This window comes from Palaemon carinicauda, chromosome 4 (genome assembly GCF_036898095.1).
Source record: "Palaemon carinicauda isolate YSFRI2023 chromosome 4, ASM3689809v2, whole genome shotgun sequence".
NCBI classification, from domain to species: Eukaryota; Metazoa; Arthropoda; class Malacostraca; order Decapoda; family Palaemonidae; genus Palaemon; species Palaemon carinicauda.
In genome coordinates, this window is record NC_090728.1 from 99,396,758 (window position 1) to 99,415,852 (window position 19,095).

At 33.0% G+C, this 19,095-nt stretch overlaps 1 protein-coding gene across 6 annotated transcripts in view; it reads left to right on the forward strand.

The window, feature by feature from the left end:
• LOC137640078 (RNA-binding protein Raly-like) overlaps window positions 1-19,095 on the forward strand; it is a 790,460-nt gene that overhangs the window by 763,330 nt on the left and 8,035 nt on the right. For 4 of the 6 annotated variants that reach the window (XM_068372520.1, XM_068372523.1, XM_068372522.1 and 1 more), the window contains 4 exons: window positions 4,217-4,368; window positions 6,161-6,295; window positions 7,691-7,824; window positions 14,732-14,881. In XM_068372520.1, coding sequence (XP_068228621.1) covers window positions 4,217-4,368; window positions 6,161-6,295; window positions 7,691-7,824; window positions 14,732-14,881 — 571 coding nt within the window. The remainder of the gene's footprint in view (window positions 1-4,216; window positions 4,369-6,160; window positions 6,296-7,690; window positions 7,825-14,731; window positions 14,882-19,095) is intronic. The other 2 variants (XM_068372521.1, XM_068372525.1) reach the window with 2 other exon arrangements.

The window sequence follows — 19,095 nt, forward strand, 5'->3', positions numbered from 1 at the left end:
GAACTATGGCCTTATCCTGACCATTCCGAAGTGAATAGAAAGTACCGACTTAATTATGGAAAGCCTAATTGGAAAGGGTTCGATGCTTCTAAATCAAACAATTTTCTGAGATTACCTAGGATTAAGCTAATACTGTACAACACTTTGAGTCTCTCTCTCTCTCTCTCTCTCTCTCTCTCTCTCTCTCTCTCTCTCTCCTCTCTCTCTCTCTCTCTCTCTATATATATATATATATATATATATATATATATATATATATATATATACATATATTTATATATATAGTGTAACAGGAGTGCATGGCATGGTTAGTTAAGTTTAGCCAAAGTACTTTCCATGGAAATTCTGAATCCTCCTTAACAAGTTTCCAAAAGTGGAGACGTTATGCAGGAAAAATTCTTAACGGGTTATTTAGAAAACTGTTGAAGCCCAAAATTGTTTAACTTACTTGACCGACGAAGCGACTGGAAACATTTTTTTTAACAGCACAAATTATGTCAAGACTTTATCGCGAACTTCTTTCGTTAGTGTTTGTCAAAGAAAATGAATTTGTGATTTTATGAAATGAATTATTCACAAAGTTTTTTTCTTCACCTTTCATCTCCTTGGAGTTGTGGAATAAAAATAGGTTATCTTGGCCTTACCAAATAATGAAATTGTGCTTTTACATTTAGCAAAATTCATATTTATATGATTTTCTTAAATTTTTCTATATGAACGCGATACTCTTCAAATTTTACAAGTAAGTTTTTCCTTCGATTCCTGACGATAAAGAGGAAGAATGGAAAGGGAAATAAACCTAGCAAAACGCTATTCCTTAAAGCAATAGAATGGAAATATAGGCGCAATGGATTTTGGAGTGCATGGGCCATTTTCAGTAAAGAATTTCTTATAGACTTCACTCTGGTTACAGGAATCATAGCTATCTTATTCCGGGAGAGCTTGTTCTTATTATATGACTGAATAATTATTTCATATTTCCTCTTTAGTAAAATAAGAAATAAGGAATCTGCACCATATTACCGATTATGCAAAAAAAGGTATGTATTGAAATACTACTTGCTTCCCAGAAAGCACAAAACCTTCATTGATGAATGCAAGGTCTATTATAGGGTATGCTATAGAAATTCGATGAAACAGCATCACATTACGTTAATCTCGGATCATGAAATTCAAGTGTTAAAAACCATCAGATGTTCACTACCATTTTAGCGATTCTCTGATCATTTTCATGGACGGTAAGAGTAATTACAGAAGGAGAATTTTGTGCATAGTTGAACTACCTCTTATAAGCCACGGGCTAAAAGATATCCTTTAAATATCAGGATATTTACATCAGAAAGAAACGCTTTTGCCGGGGGGTATTTAAAACATTATATAGATAATATAATCTCTTGTCTGTTATGAAAGGATTTCTTGTACGGATTTCCATAATTTGTCACAAGCTTTTCTTATTAAAACTCTACAGAAGTGTCAAAAATAATGAGGGAAACGCCCAATAGATTAGATTATTATTTTTGCAACATTTGGATATTTATAACTTTTTTAATTTGTTCTTATGCCACTGCAACGTATGTGAATTTCTTTATTGAAGTGTATACTCAAGTTAAAACCAGTTCAAGGAGGGAATTAGCATCTGAATTAAAAGGAAACTGGGGAGATGAGTTCCATTTTCTTATTCTTAAGAGAACTGATTAGGTAATTTGAACAGCATAGCCATACACATTTGGAGAAAATCATACTTGTTTTACCACTGCCACCTTGTTTCTATTTAAATTTTGGGTAAATATCCTACATCAATATTAACAGTAAGTATTTCGTGAGCGATTAAATTATATTGTACTCTTTTTATTAACCTATTAAATGAATTTTGCAATTCGTAATTTGTTTGTTGGTTGGTCTTTATATCTGTTTAGTTGATTTGTTTATATTGAAGTGTGAATGGGTTTTGATAAGTTTCCTAAAATAGATAAGTTAACTAAATATTTATGTGGCATTTGGAGGCATTTTGGTGAAGGTAGCGGTCAGCAAGTCTTTATTTGGATATACAAGGGGACAATGGGGAAGTTTGGAATTGCTTTACATTTGTTGGTGTTATCTATGCACCCATAGTTTCGTCTTCATTCATTTATTCATTTATTCACCCAGTTTTCAGCGGGATCATTCGTCTTATTTGAATAAAACTAATCCAATTTATCCATTTATGTGCAAAAGTTGGCGTCTTTGTTTAAACTCTTTTTCATCCAGTATAAAAAATCTATGATATTAAAATATAGCGTTATTTCTGTATCCACTTTCTTTGACTGATACTTTTTCACAATTTGGAAATAGAAAAGTACAGGGATCTTTGTTTATATAAGAGTTCTACTTTTTTTTTTATAAAGCAATTAGAGTAGAATCTATACTACATGAATTCAAGCATGTTTACTAAATATAGGATCGTATAATTAAATAAATATATGTACTCTCTAACATGAACTTGATTTCTTTCACTAAATATTTTAATACAATTCCATATAAAAACAGTAAGGTCTGAAGCCAGTATTGGGCAGTGCCGAAGTTTTTAAGTTTTATTTTGTTTGATTATCCATGCTATAGGTCTCATGTAAAAGAGTACTGTATCTAAGCAAATCCGATGAGAAATAATAAGTATTACAATTACATCTTGAACTTCAGAGACTTTATCATATAGTCCCAGGATGTGAAAGTTCAGCCGTTGGCGATAAAGCTTCACGTACCGGAATGTTCTAACAAACTAAGGTTTCTGAAACAATACTATAAAGGTCACGCAATTTTTTTTTTATTTATTATCAGTATTCTAACGGTAGTAGAAAGTATGAGAACAGTGTCCAAACTACTTTTTTTGTTTTAGAAAAAAAAAGAGAGAAAAAAGTCAGTATGGAAATAAATTGAAATGATGCGGTAATATGGCAGTAAACCTTGTTCTTTATCTGCTTTATAATGAGATATGAATAAGTTCCCAACAGGAAGGCATGAATAGTACTTTCTATATGCAAGGAAGTTATATGTGATTCTCTATAGAAACAAAACTTCATAAGGCTATCTAGACCATTTATCAAATGGAGGCTGAAATGCCACGCATCTCAGGAAACAATACTTCATATTCCACTAATAACAGTAATTTCATACCAATGTGTAAAAGAGAATGATTACTAAATGCCACTCATAGAAGAAAATGTAACTATAAAGGATAGAAACCAACATTAGAGGTCAAATGGCTATTCCCTTTCGAGAATAGAGATTACTCTTGGGTAAGAAGGAAAAATTTATGACTTCGTAGATCATTTATTTATCGATGTAATACGTTGCAGTTGAGATGGAGATGAGCAATGTCAAGTCAAACATAGATAGGGAAAATAAAAAATCACCAAAATCTATAATTCACAGAAAACCATTTTGCTTATATTGTTTTCTGGTGAGATTGTGCTATAACCATCAATGTAGCAGTTAAAAGTACAACAGAACAATTCAATTAAAACCGTTCAGTGTAGCACTGCCATTTTATTTAAAAGATCTGTAATAGTGAGAAATCACACGCACGTACAGTACAATATATATATATATATATATATATATATATATATATATATATATATATATATATATATATATATATATATTATATGCGTGTCTATATGTGTATATATATATCTATATATCTATATATATATATATATATATATATATATATACATATATATATATATATATATATATATATATATATATATATATATATTGTGTGTGTGTGTGTGTATAAGAAAGTGTGTAGATGTGTGTGTTATAAACAGTCAAAACAATTTGAATTTATTAATTAATCCATAGAACTACGCATGCTTGCAACAGGGTTTGTTTTAGATTACCTATACAATCCCGTGATATTTTCTTGTATCCTCTCTTCTAGCCGTTTGTAGATATTTATTCTAAAAAGCTGGATTATTGTTTATGGCCGCCTTTGGATTATACTCTCTCTCTCTCTCTCTCTCTCTCTCTCTCTCTCTCTCTCTCTCTCTCTCTCTCTCTCTCTCTCTCTCTGCCTTTTTAAAATTTTTCTTTATATTGCTGGGTTTCATAAACTATAACTATGTAGGTCCTTACAACAACCGAGAATTCGCATTCCATTGTCTTGTCTAAGCCCTCGGGATTTTAAAAAGTAATAATGCATTTTACAGCGTTTCTCTTTCTTGCTTTACAGTTACAATGCAGGAGCGACTCTGCAAGGAGCCAGGCTGACACCACCTCTCAAGAGGCCGAGGCTAGTAGTTCCAAGCCTTCGTCAGCAGCCGAGAGCACAGTCGCCTAAAAAAGTGGTCACCACACCTGGACTCGAAGATCTCAAGACATACAGTAAGTTTGCTAAGCTATGTTCTACTATTGGGTTTTCTTGATCTTGTTGTATTGTTTAGAGATGCCCCATAACTTCATTCGTAAGTGATTTTTTTTTTTTCATTGATGAACCTATTTCATTTTAAAAGTTATTTGTTGTTTGAATGAGTTATAATTCAACTGACGATTCATCATTTCGAATTGATTAAATGTATTTGAAGAGTCGAGGTTTGAATATCATTTTAACTTTGATATGAGGTTTTAGTCATTTTTGTTATATATAAAAATATTAATTTCTACAGAATTTGAGAGTCAATATATGCAAATTGGTAAATTCATACAAGAGAGGGGGGTGTCTGTTGACTCTGTTACCTATATCGAATTGATTTTAAACTTTAAACTCAATGAAAGTTTTAAATCATTCACATTTTTCCTTTGTTTTTCCACAATAAAGTTCGGGTGTCTATACCCTTTGTACATGCGAACGAATAGTTTTATATTAGTCTTTTGCCATAAGCAAATACATTTCAGCGGATGCGAAACCCGTTGTTTGTTTTACCATAAAGCGAAATAAGTTTCCATTTAAAGGGGAACGTTCATTCGCATGTTAAAGTCAACATAAATCCATTGCTCTTATTTATCCGAAGGCAAAACCAGCGGTTTTTTATGTTATTGCGTGATTTGTGGGATTGCATTGCTGTTGCTTTTCGAGTTATTGATGTAAATAACGCGGAATTGTTCAGCAGAGTTTTATGCTGCCCATTTAGTGGCCAATTTGATCGAAATCAGTGACGAGTGCTGTGCCATTGTGATTATTTTTTTTTTCATTTATTTTTTCATTTGTATAATGAGTCTCTTTTGTTTCTAATTGTGTTATCATGAATAGAAATACAAGAGACTAAAAACTAGCATCGTTTTTTATTTAAACCATGAAAACTATATTTTTTTCAAGAAACATTCGGATTTTTGCAAAACTTTCATATATATGTATGTATATATATATATATATATATATATATATATATATATATATTATATATATATATATATATATATATAAATATATATATATATATATATATATATAAATAATGTTTCCTTGTATAAATTTACTTTGTTGTTTATCTATCATTTTAATTTCCAACACAATGAGGTGTGTATAGTGTCAATATATGTTTCATATTGATTGCTTAGTTAATAAAAAAAAATCTTTTCAATAGCTATACTTGGTATTTTGTGTTGCATGACTATAATGAAAACAAGATAATCTGTTATTGCCTCAAGGATTCCCATAACATGTTCAGAATAAGTTATTGTGCTAGAATATAGTAATTATCAAATAGATATGTTTATGTATTTACAAGAAAAAAACATGCATAACGGTACGCATCTGAATGACAGTACTCCGGATCCTTAGAATTATCAAATCCTAAAGCGTCAATCTTATCCGGATATATATCTGGAGATCTAACACCATGCAGAATATATTTTCATTATTCCAAGACTGGGAGATTATAAGGGGAAAGCCTAATTTAAATGATGAAATTCCCATTCGTTACGTTTCCCTTCATGCCAAAGTTCAGGAGAGGGTCGTGTCATAAAGGGCCCCAAAGCAACGCATTCCACTATCCGACATCAAACGAAATAAAAGACATCAAAATCCCGAACAATATCCTAACATATCAAACACATGCAACAGCCTCTATACAATAGTGGGTCATCAGCTGTCATTCAGGAGCGTAAGAGCAGGGGTTCTAAGCCCCTTTTGGGTCTGGACACAATAGCCTAATAGCCTCTGTGTCTGGCAATATTGCAGGTAGTCCCGACCTGCTGATCTGTGGCAACTGCCGGGAGCTATTCTCCAACCTCAGCGATTTCATTGACCATCGACGGACTTACTGTAAACTCAGGTTTACCTGCAAATGCTCTAGTCACAATGGAACTGCCCGTGAGTATCCTTGCTTATTGCTTTGCGGCAAAGGCAAACCGAGGTAGCCCTACCCCCTAAAGCACACACAAACCCCCATGCTAAGGTCCCCTCTCCCTTGCATCACAACCCTTACATTTCCTATGTACAACTGTCCAATCTCTCTCTCTCTCTCTCTCTCTCTCTCTCTCTCTCTCTCTCTCTCTCTCTCTCTCTCTCTCTCTCTCTCTTTCTCCAGTTTGTTTCCATTCCATTTCTTGATATTATAACAGTGGCTGGTCTCATCTCCATCTCTCATAATTTTTACCATTGTTTAATTCTTCTCGAAGCCCATCTCAGCCCCTCTCTCACTCCCTACCCATGCCTCATACCCCCAAATCATCCAAGGGATGACAAAGGACGTGATGGGACCAGCCTCCCACACTCTTCCTTGGGGGTGTGTGAAGGGAGAGGGAGCTACATCCCCTTGCTCTCTGTGTCTCTAATATACATACCTTTCACCATGCAGGCATATTCTCCCTCCTTTCATGTAGCATCCTCCCCCTCCACTTCCCATCCGCAGTCCCCTACGTAAGCCCTTCCCCTTCTCTATGATTTATTGAAATATCGGTCTTTACTCCAAAGTTTTTCGATACATTGATTCTTTTCATTTTCTTTAGATTGCTTTTAATGTTTTTGTCCAAAAGTTGCTGTTTGAAATATTGGTATTTGCAATACATACCTTTGAAGTTTCCATTCTTTTCATGGTTTCACTATGAAATTAGTATGGGGGAACTTTTGCCATTATTCGTTCTGTGATATGTACATATATATATATATATATATATATATATATATATATATATATATATATATATATATATATATATATATATATACATATATATACATATATATATGTGTATATATATATATATATATATATATATATACATATATATATGTATATATATACATATATATATATATGTATATATATATATATATATATATATATATATATGTATATATATATATATATTTATATATATGTATATACAGATATATACATATGTATATATATATATATGTATATATATTTATATATATGTATATACAGATATATACATAGCTATCTATATATATATATGTATATATATATATATATATGTGTGTGTGTGTGTGTCGTAGTAGTAGTAGTAGTAGTAGTAGTAGTAGTAGTAGTGGCTGTGCTATAAATGTTTAATCTATCTTATGCAGATATGTATAGTCTTATGTGTAATTATATTCATATTTAAATTAATGGCTCTATCAGTTATTACTTCCCTGGGTGCGTGCGCTAACTTTATTGTCCCAGTATGATCGAAGGTTGTCATTGTCTCACTTCCCAATAAATAACTCGCTCACACATTCGCTATTAACGTTTTCGTTCCTCAGGTATGGAAGAGAGCGCTTTGCTGATGTGTGCTCTGTGTAAGGAGAACTTCGCTTCTGCTTGGGACCTGATGGTGCACGCCCAGGCAGCCCACATGGTGAACATCTACCAGTTAGCCTCCAAAGATACAGATAAGGTGAGCGAATTTACTTCGACGGGATTTAAAGGATTTGTTTGTATTTTGAGAGAGAGAGAGAGAGAGAGAGAGAGAGAGAGAGAGAGAGAGAGAGAGAGAGAGAGAGAGAGAGAGAGAGAGAGCAAAAAATGTTGTGTATTATTTTTTTACTATAGATTTTGTGTTTACGTCCGAGAAAGTGGTTGGTTTACTATAGTTCGTTTACCTCATAGTTTGTGTTAACTTGATCTCGCTATCATTTATGGGTAGATTCTAGCAAAAAGTCCACAAATTCAATATCAACCAAGTTAAATAATAGACTTTGTTAACATGTATGCTATTAGAACTGTTTTGCAAAGTGAAGTCATGCTTATTGGCATACATAAAGGTCGAAGGTTAATCAGGAATTTGAATTTATCCCTAACTATTGAATATATAGTTAATATATAGCATTTATAATAGTAAAGTAATGCTGATGTGTAAATGAGGTTAATTGCAAGGTAATATCTAGTTTTGCGGAATAGGTTGTCAATGTTTTTGTCTATTTGCTTATTGATTTGTTTGTTTGCGTGCCTTGAATTTGTTTATTTGTTAGCAAGATTATACAAAAATATGGACCTCCTTTCTGACGGTAAATAATTAGATTTTTGAAGAGGTAGGATTATAGCATTAGTGGAGAGGAAACTTATTTGCTGCTGATTATTCAACCGTGGCGGAGATTTGCTGTCTCAAAACGCTTTTGTCTATTAATATGTTTTCATTTCACCAATGTCCATAGACGCTTAAGCTATTGGTCCCGTTTTTTTTTTTTTTTTTTTTTTTTTTTTTTTTGCCATGGTGGTCTTATTTTTAACTCACTACTATACGGTCAATTTTTATTTTTCTTGAAACCAGTATTAGCAGAACTATACAGAAATTCCTGTCTTTGTTTCACGCTACTGATTGGCGTTTTATGAGAGAAATCAGTCTCAAAGTTGTTAATCATTCTATAATGATCTCAATCATTTTTAATTGGCCTAAAGTCTTTCAGGCGTGATTCCTAAAGCGACCAACACGTTTGGTGATGATGAAAAGGTAACTGGTAAAAGCATTATAGGACAAAAATAGATTATTTAGGATACGAATTTTAAGCGATTATTTTGACCGAAACAGTTACAACAGAAATTGCTGGATATTAAGCAAATTTTTCTTTTTGTTTTATTGTTGTTGTTGTGTTTATTCATTATCTTTCAAGTGGTCGTACATTGTTTGGGACTTTTCTTTAATTCATTGCTAATACGCAAACATCACCTAATTAGAGATTTGCATCAGTATAATGTATCTAATTTATCTGGTAAAGATTTTTTTTTCGTACTAAAAGGATTATCTTGTGTTTGTTCATTCCACGAGCAAGAGCAGAAAATGAAAGCGCGCTCTTGACAAAGCTGGCTATGAATCGTTAACCTTTAAGCCGAGTTTCTTGACAGCGCGGATCTCTCTCTTTCTTTTATCTATGGTTGAACCAAAGACCATTACATTCCTTTTGAAATGTTCCTGTCTTATTCACGTAAATGCCAAGTTTATTTTAGATTTTAGTATGTTCCGTGTATATGTTTATTACTTTTTCTATATTTTCCACATTTTACTAGTTACTTTCTGTAGGATGTGCTTCGATTTACAGTATACGTTTTAATACTTCGTTACCATATGAGTGAGTCAAATCAATTGGTAGAAATAGTGTGCGCATAGTTCTTTGAACAAGCAGGTGACAAGATCTGATTAACATGTATTGTATGTTTTCCATGAAGTGTTAACTTGGAACTCATTACCCTCCTTATTGGTGAACAAAACCTGAATCTGTATCGTATTAATTTTGTATTGGGCAGACTCGGTGAAGTTGTAATCAAGCAATATAATGGAGGATGGATTATAATTATTTTAGTGTCTCCAATTAGGTACCAAACAATCAAAGAAAATTTAAGTATCTCTATGTTTGTTTTTAGTATTCTAAGCTGATGAAAAAGGTAAACTTTTATAACGATGATTAACCCATTCTCATATTCATATTATTTGTTCATTAAGTGCCAAAAATATATCCTTGAAACCCCTAAGGCTTAAACAAATTTCACATACCGACTTGCTTTGACAAATAAAAGCACCTGCAAATAAACATGCCTCTTATATGCTAGCCGTCTAGTCACTAAAATAAAACAATTAGAATCTTGTAGTTTTGATGGGTCACCATCAGTAAATGCCTGATGTCATGACACAGAAGACCCTTAAACAACTAAGAGGCTCGCAACCCCATCCCAAAATAATGTCTCGGAGCCAACGTTGACTTTGGCCAGTAGTAATATGAGTGACCACTTGGAAAACACTGACGCATTCGACACAAACGTATTGAATATTCATTGGGCCGGCCATTGGAAACCGAGAGGATAACATTTTCAATCACTATCGGCTCTCAGGAGAACAGGGCTCATGGTGTATACACATACATACCAATATATATATACATATATATATATATATATATATATATATATATATATATATATATATATATATATATATATATATACATATATAATATATATATATACACATATATGAAATATATATATATATATATATATATATATATATATATATATATGTGTGTGTGTGTGTGTATATATATACACTGTATATATAGATATATATGTAAATAAATAAATAAATATATATATATATATATATATATATATATATATGTATATATATATTTACTTACTGGATTTCAAGATTATATATATATATATATATATATATATATATATATATATATATACACTGTATGTTGAGTATGCTGTATACTGTTTGTAAGTAAATTCTGCAAGTGATATTGTAAATAATTGCTACTGTTCTTTAATTTCAATAGTTATTTATCATTATATTTTTGGTTGACATTCGATGAGTTACGGAAGCATTGAAACATTTGCCATTTGTATTTGACATAATGAGCAAGAAATTGATTTGCTTGCAAATTAGGCTAGTCATCGTCACTCCCTCAATCGCAGGGAACCACACAAGCGCACTCAGGATATTCTTCCGAACCGAATAGGGCTGAAATAAAACCTCAGAACTAATCAATGAAACCGAGCTTCATACTGTGAGCAGGAAATGAATTTCACACCGATGAGTTTCGAAAATCCTTTTGTACTGAAATTTATTTTATTTTTCGATAATTTTTCTCTTTTATTTTTAGTACGTAAAAATCATTAATTATGCAATATCAGTCTCATGGTAGCCTTTCATCATTTCCTACCCTCAGCCACTTCGCAAATAGAATTCATTTTACTCTAGGTTTTTTTCGGACTAGTGGTCACTGGCAAACACCTGTTGAGGTTAGGGAATGAGGTTGGTGTGAAAGTAAACTTTTTGTACCATTTTCTTGCTACATTTTTGGCACAAATTTGGTTGTTCGCTGGATTTCATTTGATGATTTTTCTAGAGTAATTGTTTTCCTTTAGTGTTTGTGGACACCTGTCTATCAGTGAGTAGTCGATATCAAATTCACTTCACCTTTAGGAATAACTGACTCCCAAAGGGAATTAAAATGGCCAGGATTACAACCAATGCCTTTTTATTCACCTTTCAAGTTACTGGTTTCTTATTTGTATGTTTCTTGTGTAATTTTGATTGTTTTTTGTTACTTTTGGAATTTAAGGAAAGTCCAAAACAGTAGAGAAATATCTCTGAGTCGTCTAATATTTAATTGGAAGTTGTAGAAGGACTTCTTTCTACCAGAGAAAGATGCCTTTTGAGAAAATAAAAGTTGCATTTCCAGGAGAAGTGAAGCGTCATTCTTGGAAAGAATATAATAGCTATTAAATACATGCGCTTTATGATAAGATAATGATATATTTGGCTTTGAGAATTTTAAAAAAAAACTCTAGAAAATAAGGCAGGAGTTTAAGAAGGGGTTGGAAAAGGAGTAGTGTTGTTTATTTGTATAGATTTTGTAATGAAATATGAGTACGTGAGAAAATTTATGTTTTGATTCTAAGATGAGCGTATGGGTCACTTATTATATGGCTAGTCGTTCGTAATACCTTACGTCTCTTTTATGGTAATCATCAAGAAACCTGTAAAATGTCTTCCTATGTACTTGTTGCGAGTTCCTGATAACTTACTTTCTATTTTATTTTTTTATATTCAAAATATTTACTAGGCAATAAAATTATAAATGAAGTGGCTTTCGGTAGTTTATCAGAGAATTCCCTTCTTTAGTAGTCAGCCGCTTGTCTGTAGTCTTTATTGTATTGTATTGAAATTTAAAACCGTAATTCCTGTACTAATTCATGCTGATGTGTGTGATACTACTGTGTCTGGAATTTTTTTTTTTCATATGAAATTAATGTAATAAATGTTATCATTACTGGTATTGTTGACTCTGTGGATATTATTTAGAATTATTCCTCTTTCACGGATATATGCCCTCTGGGTCTTTCTATCGATATTAAATTTCTCCATAACGTATTCTGTAATAAAGAGTAGTAAGATACTCTATTAGATGTTCATGATCTCAGAACAAATCTTGTTAACTTTCATAACTCGTTCAAGTATGAGTTTATTCTTTGCTAAATTCATGTTTCTTACTGAAGAGTTTAACAAGATGGTAATTAAAAGTAAGAGATTTAAAAGCAATAATTGGCTTTATTAATAGCTGAATGAATAAATAAATGGGTAAAGATATATGTGAACATAGTCAGTAATGCTTTCACGATGTATAAAGAATAGAGCATCCAGAAACATAGTCTATAAGTTAAACATTAAAAGTATTACAAGTACCATATAAAACTTAGGCTAATCTTTAGTAAACAAAGTTGAAGTATCCATCTATCTATAAAATCAATACGTCTTCTTTCCCTCCCCGTATCACTAATGATTGGCCAATGTCGATCAAGCGTATGAAGAAAGGTTACATCGTAGATCTTATAACGCTAGACAGCCTTCTTTTGATGTTCCTATTCTTGACTCTTTTCATCTTAAGTACCTTATTACCGTCCGCGAGTTTCGCTCGAAGGAACAAATGAAAATTAAGAATCCTGGACACCTTATTCGGTTTAGTGGTGGCAGACAAAGAAAGTCATTCAAGAAGATGTGAAAACAGGCTTTTTTAGTCTACAAGGTTCTTAATTCTGATTGAGATACAGATATTTACTGTTTTTACTGAACATAATGCTAGAATTCCAATCTGAAGTAAAATTGTCCATGGGATTTACTAAACAACGAAGTTCATATTGATTTATAGCATGTTTTTAAGTAGAAGTCTGTAAATGAAATATCATCTAGAGATTTGGAGGTTTTAATAGAAATAACTGGAAGGGAAATAAGTTTTTTTTTTTTCGGAAGCATTTTGTTAGACAATGCAGTAAAATTCTTCTCCCTATGTGCTTTAGGTTTGCATAATCAGAAAAAGATTGCGCTAGTTTCCCCCAAAAAATAAGTGTTTTCAAGGTGGATTTTTCCTGTTTTTTCTTTTTCATTCAAAGACTTATTCCATGGTTATATGATAAATTAAAGAATGTTTTGTCTGATCCATATAAGACTTGAAGTTATTAACAATTTTAGATTAACATGTTGGGTTGTCTGAATGTAGGAAAATTTAACTTATCATCAATTACCGAACTCAGAACTCATAAAAATGCTGAGTAATAACTCATTATTATTTTGTTAAAAGCAAGATGATACACGAATGGCAATTGTTTCGAAATATGAAGACAGGGATTTGTAAGAAAAGTATACAAACTTTGAAAATAGAATAAAAAAAAAAATATAACAGACAATGAGAAGCTGAAAAGGGTGTCGCGGTAAAGTTCTTGATCTCCACATACCATGCGTACTATATCATGATATTGTACAAATCAGTAAAGTTATACAGACAAATCTGGTACAATACATTTTTTAGTAGGAACTAAAATGCCCTTGAGGAAAAAGTTGCTTAAATAAACGTTGATAGATTAGATGGGCATTCTCTTCCTCATGCCAAATGCAAGTCTAAATAAAAAAAAAGACTGGTATAAGAGTTGATAACTAAGCACTGCTAAATTGATTAATAAGTGAATGAATATATGCAAAAATAGATGTAATTACTGATGCGATCAGTTGACCTGATGAGTGAGATGTGGGTGGCAATAAGTTGTAATAAAACCAGATAAGTCAACGAACAGTGGGATGGATGATACACACCTTGAGGAAGGTGGTCGTTTATTGCAAGACACCAGACACCAGAGGGAAAATCGATAGGGGAAACCTAAGGAAATTGAACTAAGGTGATGATTTAACAAATTTGTGATATTCAATTACTTCTCGTGGAGAAGTTTAAGATGAAAATGTGCCGTTTGCGCGATGGAATGATACTGCAGTAGAATTGTAATATCATTTACCTTTTTCAGGTGAAGAGTTTAATTAGGTTTATTCTTTCATAAATCAGTTGTTTGGTTTCTTGTTCCTCTACTTCCACATACATAATTTTATTTTCTGTTATTAATATTTCAGTGAGTTTTCGGTGATGTATTTGCAGTTGTGTTTTATCTCATGTTTTACAGAAAATAACATAATTTTTGGTAATAACACTCTTATTTACAAATACGCTTCACGCAAACAGGTAAAGTACTCTTTCTACACTGACAAGATCTTGAACAAGAGAAGATTATGAGAAACACAATTAAAGAAACTTAAAACAGCCACCACAAGTTGATTACTGTAAGAAATAGTATGTACTGCTTCCATGACATACGCTCTAAACCTATACTGGGAATTCTGTCCCTTGAGGAAAAGAGAATTTGCGAGGATGCTTTGTAATGGTCAGCCAGTTTGTAGAGTTATTAATAAATTCCTGTTCCTCACTCTGGAAAGTGGAAGGCGGAAACGATGATAACATTGCGAAATTGCTGCCTTGCAGGATAATGGCTCATGCAATGCCGCCGGGGACAACACAGCGGGGAGCACCGCAGGGAGCGACGTCGGTATGGATTCCTCAGCTGACGGAGGTGAAGCCTCCGGAGACGGGGCCGACGCCCCTCATAATGATGATGAACCTCAGCCCAAGCAGGTAAATGAATCCATTTCTATACAAGTAAGAGAGAGAGAGAGAGAGAGAGAGAGAGAGAGAGAGAGAGAGAGAGAGAGAGAGAGAGAGAGGGTGTCTTATAATATGATATGGAATACCGAGTGAAAGGCTATAAGAGTGGGTGAAAATAACAAAATGACATCATGCGGAGTGGAGAATTAACATAAGTAAAGTGAATGTATGAAATATGTTTTCATCTGGAGAAAAAAGCTAAAGATAATGAAGATGGAGCAAGAGCAGGAGGCCCACGAGTGTCTGTGTGAATGCATTTGTATAAGGCACCACATCTCGTTCCTTGCATCCCAGGAGACAAACTCGTGCCCCACTTGCTCTTAGCACCCCCCCCCCCCCTCTCTCTCTCTCTCTCTCTCTCTCTCTCTCTCTCTCTCTCTCTCTCTCTCTCCATTTATGTATCGTTTCTCTCTCCCTCTCAACAATCGGGGCTAATGCACACGGCCGCACTCTCACAACGATGCCAGTATCTACGGTTAATTCGTGGAAGAGCAACACTCTCAAAAATTGGACCTAAGAAATATGACGGCGATGAGAGATCCCAAGGAACTGGGGCTGGGTGTCGGGGGGTGTGTGGGGGGGGGGGGTTAAGGGTGGAGAGAAAAGTAAAGGTTGAGAAAGGTGAAAAGCGGCACAGAGGATGCCAAGGTGAAGTAGGACGGCACAGGGATATTGACACTGGAGGAGATGGAAGTTGATCACAACAGTAAAAAAGAAATGCAAAATGAAAATGAAAACTAAATCATTATATGAGTCAAGTAATTAATATATAGATAAATTTATATATTAAGTTCAAGAAAAGAGTAGTAACCTTAGAATAGTATGGTTTTAAAAATATGGGAAACTGGAAGGGAAAAGAGAGACCAAAAGAGCGAACAGCTACAGTAAGATCAAAGAAAAGGCATTATAGGAGACGGAAAATTTTTATAACCGAAGGAAAGAACACGAATAGTGAAGTCGTATTCGAGATATAAAAGAAGCTAAAAAAAAAAAAAAAAAAAAAAAAAGCCCTGTTTCTTGGACCTATTCTGGATTTGAACTCTACCGGAAACAGACGAATTGCCAGTTATTTGGATTCGAACATTTCTCCGGAATTAGCTGTTTTCCATCCCAGCGATAACCATAGTTCTCCTTTTGTTAGGGAAAAAGGCTATTCAGCCTGCGACCTGAAGGGTGATTTTTTCCTTGGGTGTTCGTTTACTTTTACGAAGATTGGAGTTTTGCAGTTTGATCTAGGGAGACAGGGTGAAGAATGCGCCGGAGAAATGTGTAGACCGATGATTAGGCAACACACACTCTCTCTCTCTCTCTCTCTCTCTCTCTCTCTCTCTCTCTCTCTCTCTCTCTCTCTCTCTCTCTCTCTCTCAAAAAAGCATTAAATGTTCTGTATGTTTTCCCTTGCACAGTATGGCGTGAGATTTAATAGATTGAACTCGTGTTTTACTTCTTTAACAAAGATGTTTCGTTTTCCAAAAATACCTGATGCCTTGAGCGTAGGACACATCTCAGTCGTAATATATGGTGGGGATAAACCGGGCTTTGGTACCAAGTCCCAAGAAATATATGTTGGATAGATGCTCGTTGATTTTGCGAACTGGCAGAGAACCAACCTTTCAGACTGAATGTATTTAATGACTTTAGCGTCTTGTTAGTGATGTCTTGTTTTGACCTTAAATCATGAGTTATTCAGAAAGAAATTAATCAAGTATTTATTTAAAAGTTATGTAACTGATAATCTATTTTTTATGTATAACTTCAATGTGAAAAACTAAAGACATCCGCCTGATAAACCAATTGAGAATCGGAAGGTAGGAAGGCATGGAGAAAAAAAAGTGCTATTGTCACATTACATTTAAATTTCAACATCTGACTTTTTCCTGAGTCCGGTAAGAATTTCTTCCCAGCTCTTAAGAAAAAAAAATGTCTTATAATTTGATACGTATTGATTAAGGTATTGATACAATTTCATTAGTATGTAAAAAGAAAATATGATTAATTTTATCTTAGAAAAAATGCCTCTCTGCCAGAAGAAAGATATATTCATGACCTATATAATAGTAATAAAGTGTTTCAATGGTTATAGCAGAGACGTTTCGAGTTTATTCTTAGTATTTATTATTGTTCAAGGTTTGGAGAATACTATCATATGCTTTTGTGTTGAAGGATAATTTGACAATTGTGTTTATTTTTACACTAGATGAAGAAAAATATTTATAGTTAATAAACCTTATTTTTTATGTAGTAATTATGATTATCATTATTATTGTTATAATCATTAGCCAAGCTAAAGACCTTGTGAAAAAATGCCAGGTTGCTCCAAGCCCCAGGGTTCCAACAGGGTAAGCATCCCACAACGGAAAGTAAATAGAGAAATGACGAATAAGCAATAAGTGAGAAATGATAAAGAAATAGGAAACATATGCATATCAACAACATTAAATTATATGATTTATTTATAACCCACGAAACGAGACTTAATCTGTTCAACAGAAAAGCATTTGCAACAAGTTTACTCCTGAAGTTCCACTGCCTATTTAATCGACAGATTCGATGATTATTACACAATCTGGTCATAACGAATAAAACATCTAAAAAAACTTTTTATATTGACCCTTACTGTGGAGAAGGCAAGGCTGTTAGAATTAACTGGATATCTAATACTAGTTACTGGATTTTACAGATTTGGGATATATGAGTGCAAAGGATGGTCATAATCATGAAAATTTCCTTGCAATACGCACAGAGAACTATTTAAATGACGGCGCCTGAGATTAATAATAAGGATAATTTTAATATGTCCTTGTTTGAAAAACCTGGCCGTATTTCATATATAAGAGACAATTTTTTTATATTTTTTTCCGCAATTATAGAACGCATTTTCGAGAGAAATATTAAAAATTCTTATATTGATTTAGCCACTTATATTTAATATCCATTTCTATATTATTATTATTATTATTATTATTATTATTATTATTATTATTATTATTACTAGCAAAGCTACAACTATAGTTGGAAAAGAAAGGTGGTATAAGCCCTAAGGGCTCCAGCCGGGAAAAATAGTCCAGTGAGGAAAGGAAATAATAAAATAAACGATATGAGAAATAATGAACGATTAAAATCAAATGTTTCAAAAACAGTAATAATAACAAAACATACTGTATATTTCATATATAAACTATAGAAAGGCTTATGTCAGCCTGTTCAACATGAAAACATTTGGTGCAAGTGTAAACTTTGGAAGTTCTACCTATTCAACTACCCGATTAGGAAGATCATTCCACAATTTGGTCATAGCTGGAATAAAACTTTTAGAAAGCTGTGTAGTATTGAGCCTCATGATGGAGAAGGCAAGACTATTAGAATTAACTGTATGCCTAGTGTTACGAATAGGATGGAACTGTCCGAGAAGATCTGAATGTAAAGAATGATGAGAATTCGGAAAAATCTTATACAACAAACATAACGAACTAATTGAACGACAGTGCCAGAGATTAATATCCAGATATGGAATACGAAATTTAATAGACCGTAAGTTCCTGTCCAAGAAATTAAGATGAGAATCAGTAGCTGAAGACCAGACAGGATAACAAAACACGAAACAAGGTAGAATGAAAGTATTAAAACACTTCTTCATAATAGAATGATCATCGAAATTCTTAAAATACTTTATCGATGAGCCAATTTTTTGTGCAATTGAAGAAGACGCAGACCTGATGTGTTTCTCAAAAGTAAATTTGCTGTCGAGAATCACACCTAAAATTTTAAGTCATACAGAGTTAGAGAAACACTATCAACGCTGAGATCCGGATGTTTAGGAGCCACTGTCCTGACCTACTTACAATCATACTTGGGTTATGTTAGGATTCAACTTCATGCACCATGCACTAATTCTAGCTAGATCTCTATTAAGAGATTCAGCAACCCCAGATCTACATTCAGAGATGGAATTAATGCATTACATATTTTATTAATGAAACTTTACTATTATTTTTTTTTTCGTGACTTTGGTGTATTATATAATAAATTAAGGGTGTAGATCATAATGCTTTGAAAAGGTAGCCCTTCGTTTAAAACAATTTCCTAGTAATAATTGTGGCGTTTGTTTGATAATACATCCTAACTATATCTTTACTTAACAGCAGATGGAGAATCTTAGATTTGTAGAATTGTAGATTTTTCTG